The 6,863-nt window shown below is 32.5% G+C and overlaps 2 protein-coding genes and 1 long non-coding RNA gene across 5 annotated transcripts in view; 2 read left to right on the top strand and 1 right to left on the bottom strand.

The window, feature by feature from the left end:
• The first annotated feature begins 470 nt into the window (after positions 1 to 470).
• On the top strand, positions 471 to 1,505 carry Nop10 (Nop10 ribonucleoprotein). The gene is made up of 3 exons (XM_018024274.2): positions 471 to 775; positions 943 to 985; positions 1,052 to 1,505. The coding sequence occupies exons 1-3, from the start codon at positions 722 to 724 to the stop codon at positions 1,147 to 1,149; spliced, it is 195 nt and encodes a 64-aa protein (XP_017879763.1). The 5' UTR covers positions 471 to 721; the 3' UTR covers positions 1,150 to 1,505.
• Positions 1,506 to 1,710: 205 nt separating this feature from the next.
• On the top strand, positions 1,711 to 2,563 carry LOC113464300 (uncharacterized). Its single transcript, XR_003389133.1, has 3 exons — positions 1,711 to 1,901; positions 2,171 to 2,198; positions 2,271 to 2,563. It is a non-coding gene; the product is annotated as an uncharacterized LOC113464300 (long non-coding RNA).
• Positions 2,090 to 6,863, bottom strand: part of SIDL (SIDL trafficking protein particle complex subunit 10) — a 7,825-nt gene continuing 3,051 nt past the window's right edge. Inside the window, exons 2-11 of one of the 3 annotated variants that reach the window (XM_018024311.2) lie at positions 6,593 to 6,810; positions 6,320 to 6,513; positions 5,864 to 6,059; positions 5,669 to 5,780; positions 5,405 to 5,592; positions 5,102 to 5,320; positions 3,558 to 4,985; positions 3,011 to 3,472; positions 2,537 to 2,858; positions 2,090 to 2,394 (exon numbers count right to left, since the gene is read on the bottom strand). In XM_018024311.2, coding sequence (XP_017879800.1) covers positions 2,267 to 2,394; positions 2,537 to 2,858; positions 3,011 to 3,472; positions 3,558 to 4,985; positions 5,102 to 5,320; positions 5,405 to 5,592; positions 5,669 to 5,780; positions 5,864 to 6,059; positions 6,320 to 6,513; positions 6,593 to 6,810 — 3,467 coding nt within the window. In that variant the 3' untranslated portion in view covers positions 2,090 to 2,266. Of the gene's footprint in view, positions 2,395 to 2,536; positions 2,859 to 3,010; positions 3,473 to 3,557; positions 4,986 to 5,101; positions 5,321 to 5,404; positions 5,593 to 5,668; positions 5,781 to 5,863; positions 6,060 to 6,319; positions 6,514 to 6,592; positions 6,811 to 6,863 lie in introns of those variants that run through there. The other 2 variants (XM_018024312.2, XM_018024313.2) reach the window with 2 other exon arrangements.

The following is a 6,863-nucleotide window of genomic DNA, read 5'->3' as shown; positions in this document are numbered from 1 at the left end:
TGAAATAAGAGATTAATGTACAAAAAATTATTTAATAACAAGTGTTGTTACTCTATAGCTAATTCATAGGATCAAAGTATTTGTCCCAACATATTAGCTACGATTCTTTTATAAAAATGTTATTTTAATAAAATAATATAAACACAAATTTATGCGAAGTAAATGTAATAAGGTTAAGACTAGATTGTCAGTAGACAATGCAAACAGTTACCGAAATTTTGCCTTTTTTGCAGCCGAAGGCGTCGAAAACTTTTTTCTGTTCATTACACTTTATTATATTTTTAATGACAAACGTATAAAACAGAAATACTATAAGTGTGGATGATGTGAAAAGCGCGCGAAATGAATTCGATATCGTAGTCATTTGTTGATTTTAATCATCGAGAAGATATTACACTAAAGAATGGGCACTGTGGTGCACTGTGGACAGCGCCCGTGCATGATGTAAGCGTTAGGACATCAAATGGAATCCAACAGGGTTAACCATAGTCGGTAATCACACCAAGAAAGTTAGTAACTCGGTGGGCACACCGACGATTCGAGTTTGGCGCGATACGCAATAGATAAACGTAGGAAATTGGTAGGAAATCTATTCTCTTTCTCTTTATTTCTTTACGTGGCAAACGCTGGCAAACGCAAAACGTGCAGAGCGCAACAAACGTGGTGCTGTGGAACCTAACCTACGAATTAATACACAGAAGAATAAATTTAAAGTGCAAAAATGTACTTAATGTATTATTTAAATGAAAACGGAGATCGAGTGTACACGCTGAAGGTAATAAAACTGTACTACATACTGTTAAATGTTCATTGATATAAAACATTTATAATTCTCTTGATATTATACTTTGGATTTAGAGAATCAGAGACAAATATAAAAAATTGAAAATTTATTTTATGATACCTATTTACATTTATATTCATATTGTTTTTGTTTTGTAGAAGATGGATCCACATGGTCATCCAACATTATCAGCTCATCCAGGTAAATAGCAAAATTTTTTTTTATGTGCAATCTCTTAAAAATATTTAACATAAAAAATGATTTTAGCTCGATTTTCGCCGGAAGACAAATATTCCAGAGAAAGAATAACATTAAAACGTAGATTTGGTTTGTTACTCACACAACAACCATTACCTACTTATTAATATTTCTGACTTTTATATGTACATGTATGATTCAAAAACACTATTCTTCACAAGATTCATATATGAATACAGGTAATGTACATAGCTAATTGATATTAGGGAAGCATCAGTGTACTATGTGGCCTGTTTATTAGATTGTATTATGTCCAGTACTTCACACACTATCATTGTCATCAAAAATATGTATTGTATATATCAGTAATTACTTTTTGTAACAATTTAAATGTACATATATTTCCCAATAATTTGGTTTCTGATAATATACTGAATGTAAAAATACATTTCATATTTAATAGACATATTGTATGTAATGGATTAACTGTTCACCTTCTTTAATAAAATCCTTTTTATTCAGAGCTTTGTTCACCTTAACAGTTACATATAAAAAATAAAAGTTATATTTTAATCTATTATACAATTTCTAATCAGTTCTAAATAGGATACAATATTATCAAACAATATATAAATGGGATTATGTAAAATCAACTTCAGTTTTATTAGTATATGAGAGATACTTTAGAATTTTGTAGATAATTGCTTTAATTATTGAAAAAATGGAANAAATTATAAGTACATAATTTCAAATGACATCAATAGTTTCTTTCTACAACTTATCTCGACTTAAATGGAACAAAAGATTTCCGTCGGTCAAATCTTATACCTGGACTATACAACCATATCAAAAACTGAATATTGTTCAACAAGTTCACTAGAATACACATCACATTAATTCATAAGAGAAAGCATTATATGTAAGTTTTCTTTGCTTTTCGACTATAAAACTTATGATTTTTACCTACTGCTCATATATTGTCATATTATATCCTTCATTCTAATGGCAAAATTTAACTCAACAATTATGTTAATAAATATAAACAATGATACAAATTGAAATTTGACTTTAAATTATATAACTTCGAACAATATATATATATATAAATTCTATTTATGCAAAACTCAAATTTCAATTAAAGAAGATAAAGGAATCATAAGTGAATAATAATATTATTCAATATCGTAGACCACAATGCAGAACTGGACTTGGTCGTGTGCGTATATAATTTGCATTTTGTCATGCATAATTATTATTAGATGTTCTCAATATCAATGTTTGTATTCAGTTTACTTCTGAAGGTGCTGCTGGTAGAACATGAACTTGCTGTGCCTTACTAGCATTGTAAACTTGACCAGGACTGAACGGTTCTAATCTTGAACTAGAAGCTATCTCAGTTTTACGAACCATATCTTTAAAAAGAAGTTAATGGATGTTAGCAACATAAACTTACAAAAATACGAAGTAAATTATGTTAAAAGGTCAAAGATATAAGTAATGAAATAAGAGAATGAAAAAACAAGAGTGAAAATCCTTTAGTGTTAGAACACTTACCACTCTTGGACTCTGGTGCTGGAATATAACGAGACAATCGAACAACGGGAAGAGGTAAATAACCACTAGTTAAGGGCATCACGTCTAATGTGACACTTTGCTTCTCTAAGACTTCCAAAGACACAATGCCGGCGGTACGACCACATACAGCCCACATAGCTTGATCAGCAAGAACTTCATACATTAATTGCGGTGAAGGATTCGGATTAGCACCAGGTGACATACGTGTTACAGTAAGATAAAGATGGCACATGCTACCAGCACGACAAAATTCACCCCCGTTTCCAGCTGCTTCAACCTTTGAAGACACTGTAAATAAAGTCTGGAAAATGATATTATAAATAGAAACTCACCTTGGTTGAAATATTTTTAAAGTACATTTTATATATTTAACATTATTAATAAATAAATGAAATACATTTTTACTGATTTTATACAGTAAACAACGATTAGAGAAATAATCTATACCCTTACCACATAATTTGTAATATCAAAATTGCATCTATAAAGACTGGCTGCTTTCTCCACTCTTTGTAACGTATGTATTTGCAGAGGATCCTCATTGGTATGTAAATCGTTCAGTTCTTCAGTGTCATTAATTGGTACGTATCTTACACGAAAATCAGTCTTTATTGGTATCAGAGACTTTTCATCTTTACCAATTTCAAGTTCCCACATAAATGATACGTTTATTCCATTACCTATTACTAATCTCTGACCCGCAATGGGATTCAAGCTTTTAAAATTAACATCTATTGACGTTGCTGTTGTTAATTCCGGTTCAATCAATTGCAGAAGTTGACTTGTTAATCCTGTTACAATTATTTGTATAAATTTTCTTTGTTTTGCTGTGTGAAGTTTCATATTCGACATAAGAGGTGGACCGAAATGTAAAAGTATACTCTCTTCCGCACCCCATGGACATTGAATATTCAGCTATAAAAATGTAGAAAGTAATAAATATTTACATAATATAATCCCCTCTTTTAGAAAATATACTCGTTACGGCTTACGAGAATACCTTGTGTTCCATTGATAATGCATCTTTCTTTGGTGGAAGTTCAGCTAAAACTTTAAATTTCAATCGGACCGTTTCAAATGGTTCACACGATGGCAGTGGTATTTCTAATTCTTTAGACATTACTTCTTGTAAATTATCCACTTGGATCAACAGTCCCCTAGATGTACGTAACTTGAGCTTCATTTCTTTAGTTATCTTTATACTACTACTCATAATAACTAGTTCGATATCTTGTACAAGACCCGCCAATAAATCTCTGCCGCATCTCAAAGAAATGGTAGGCTGGGTCTTGGCTACCTCGTAGCATAAACGAGGATTCAACATGGGCGATAGGAATTCCAATCTCTCTTCGATAATTAACGATAGTTGGCCAACTTTGTAAAAACCAGGTTGATCGACGCATCTGGATAACGTGAACGTGTTCGTGCCTGGTTTCATTGTAAACTTGTTGCACGATAACGCTTTACTGAAATCACCCTTTACATTTAGCGAAGGTTTTCTATGTTTTGTACTATCAGAACGTCTCACAACAGGCTTAATGTTCTTGTGTACAACGCTCGCAGACCCAAAGCTTTTATCCTCTTTTCTTTCTAGAAACGAATACACTTGTAATTGAATTAAACTTGGGTCGGATGATTTCATATCCTCTAAAGTACATTTTGATAGCAGTGGAATTGACGGTTCCGGTGATAACTTTGAACCTTTTTTCTTATTAGATAATTGAGGTTTTTGAACTTCTTCAACAGAAACAGACGCTTTGGTACATGTCACCTCTCTGGGAAATAAGCTTTGTACACTTATTTCGATGTTGACCATGCAATCTTGGACAACTTTATCCACTTTAACTTCCATACTGAGTATCACAAAAGCACACGCCAGTTCTACGAGTAAGGGTTGCGGCGACGAGATCATTTTCATATACCCAGACATTTCTTCAAAATATGTATTACGAACGGTAACGTGTAGTACGTTTAAGCTAGCGATAGCCGTACAAATTTTCGTGTATTTTTCTACGTCGTCCATTCTTTTGTAGCATTGGGCCAGTTCGAGCTGAGTTTGCGCCGCTAAATGATTCCAGCCTTCGTTGGTATACGTTTTTAATGCATCCGATAAGAATGCAACAGCTTTTTGATTTTCTCCGAGTTCACTATAAAACTGTGCCAGTTCTTTACCAATCAATCTTGCCGAACGAATCCGACCCACGTGTTTATAAGTACCCATAGCTAATTCTGCGTGCTCAAGATATTGTTTTTTAAATGCCTCCTTTGATGAAAGCGCTTCTTTCAATTTGTCGGTAGGCGTCAATTTACCCTCTACCTGCGATTCAGAATCTCCCATACCAGCTATGAGGTAAACGACTGTATGTAATTGTTCACTAGAAGGTTCACTTCCAGGCATTAACCCACACAATTTTCCTAAACTTCCCAACTGAAATATATTACAATAAAGATACTTGAATATATTAAAGGTGTCGTTTTATTTAATTCATGTTGACTTATATGTAATAAAATTATGTTATTCAATTAGTATTTCCAGTAACTTACTTTATCCCTGGCAAGAGCCCATAAACTTGCTGTGTGTAAGGAGCAAAGATCTAGTTGTTGATTATTATCGATATTATAGGACGACAATTGACAAGCTTGCAATACCTCTAATGCACAAAGGAATGACCAACATTCAATCGATCCCTCGGGATGTTGAACTTCTAATATACGTAACTCACTTAACGTGTTGTGCACAAATGATAAGCATCTTTGCGCAACCTAAATCATAATTTTATCTTTATATTGCATCTTTATATTGTTCATTAAACTTTGTTTTATTAAAATATGAGTTTATGTACAAACCTCCCATGGTTTGTTAAGTGCTAATAACATGGCACACTGTCTACTGAATAAATAACTTCTAAGATCTAATAACGATGCTTTGCATTCAGCCAAAAGGTGTCTTAAGTGAAGATTTGTACCGTTACTTAAATTAACACCACCCCAATTGTTTAGAGGTGTTTGAAATAAATTTAGCCAGATAGGAGTATCTGAAAATAATGTGATAATCAATTAGTTACATAATTTATAAAAAATAAATGTTTTAAAGGTACAAAGATATCATACCTCCTAGATTGGAATTAAGCACGAATTGTGTAAAGAGAGCGTCTAATTCATCATACTGTACTAATGCTTCATCATATAATTCCAACATTTGTAAAACAAACGCAAGTTCTTCCTAAAGAAAATAAATCACTATATAATTGTATAAAGTTGAAACTTTTATAAAAATAATGGTGACACACATAAACGTTAATTTACCTGCAGTAGAAAATAGTGACAAAAATTCCAATTTGGATGATTCCTATTTTCTCTTTGATCCCTAATAATGTCTTCAAACCGAGATAACGTTTTATCGTATGCAACAAGCATTAGATAGCGTATACGACCGATTAGGCTTCTCCATGATTCAGCCGAGCGCATCTCTGATTTTACTGGATTTATTACAGCACAACATCTGTGTGTGCATAAAGTAAATTATATTTTACATCGTTAAGTAAACGTGACACATTATATTGACTTTTCCTATTCATAAGATTGTAAAGTGGACATCGGTGCAATTTCAATTATTTCAGCGGAGCGTTCTACATGGTTGTAAGGTCTTAGTTTCGTAGTCTTAAATTTGAGTTACAGTCACGTTGTATTATCAGTGAAATACAATTAAATGGCAAAGAAAAATAAATTCGTTGAACATTCATCATATGATTATTACTTCACCTGTCACCATTCTTTGCTGCAAAATCACTACGAATTTTATCCAGCACCGTTGTCCTGGGTAATAATTTATTTGTCTTCTTTATGTCATATATTTCTACAATAACAATCATCCAGTCATGAATGTGATGCTGTGTTAATGTTTTCAGCCAGTTATCTATATCTTCTCTGACAGTTGTTTTGTAAGTATCTACATCCTGTAATGATATTGACACTTATAATAAAAAGATCTTCCTTTACGCAATACTTAGATAATTATAATGTCAATCTATTTACAGAACATTCAGTCCAATAAATATGAAATATAGGTTGTTTTATCAAGTGCCAATCATTCTCAGATGGCAAAACATCTTTAGAAAATGGTACAAAACTAGCTCCAAGTTTGACTTGTTTAATTGGTCTACTAAATGACCTACGCCATTCCGCCATATCAGCAGGTATAGCTTGGAGTAAACTGTTTTCCAATGTAGAAAATAACTTGTCATCTCCAGCATCTACAATGAAGATATATGGTATAGTAAATGAATTCAAACAAAAATTATGTTTA

The sequence above is a fragment of the Ceratina calcarata genome, unplaced genomic scaffold (assembly GCF_001652005.2).
Source record: "Ceratina calcarata isolate Rehan_Ccalc_2016 unplaced genomic scaffold, ASM165200v1 scaffold328.2, whole genome shotgun sequence".
Taxonomy (NCBI): Eukaryota; Metazoa; Arthropoda; class Insecta; order Hymenoptera; family Apidae; genus Ceratina; species Ceratina calcarata.
The sequence above is the reverse complement of the archived record's forward strand: the minus strand, read 5'-3'. Positions and strand labels throughout refer to the sequence as shown.

Coding starts and splice junctions, on each gene's coding strand:
- Nop10 (XM_018024274.2), top strand. CDS start 722: ATGTACTTAATGTATTATTTAAATGAAAACGGAGATCGAGTGTACACG. Junction 776..942: donor ATCGAGTGTACACGCTGAAG/GTAATAAAACTG, acceptor TTTGTTTTGTAG/AAGATGGATCCACATGGTCA. Junction 986..1,051: donor AACATTATCAGCTCATCCAG/GTAAATAGCAAA, acceptor AAATGATTTTAG/CTCGATTTTCGCCGGAAGAC.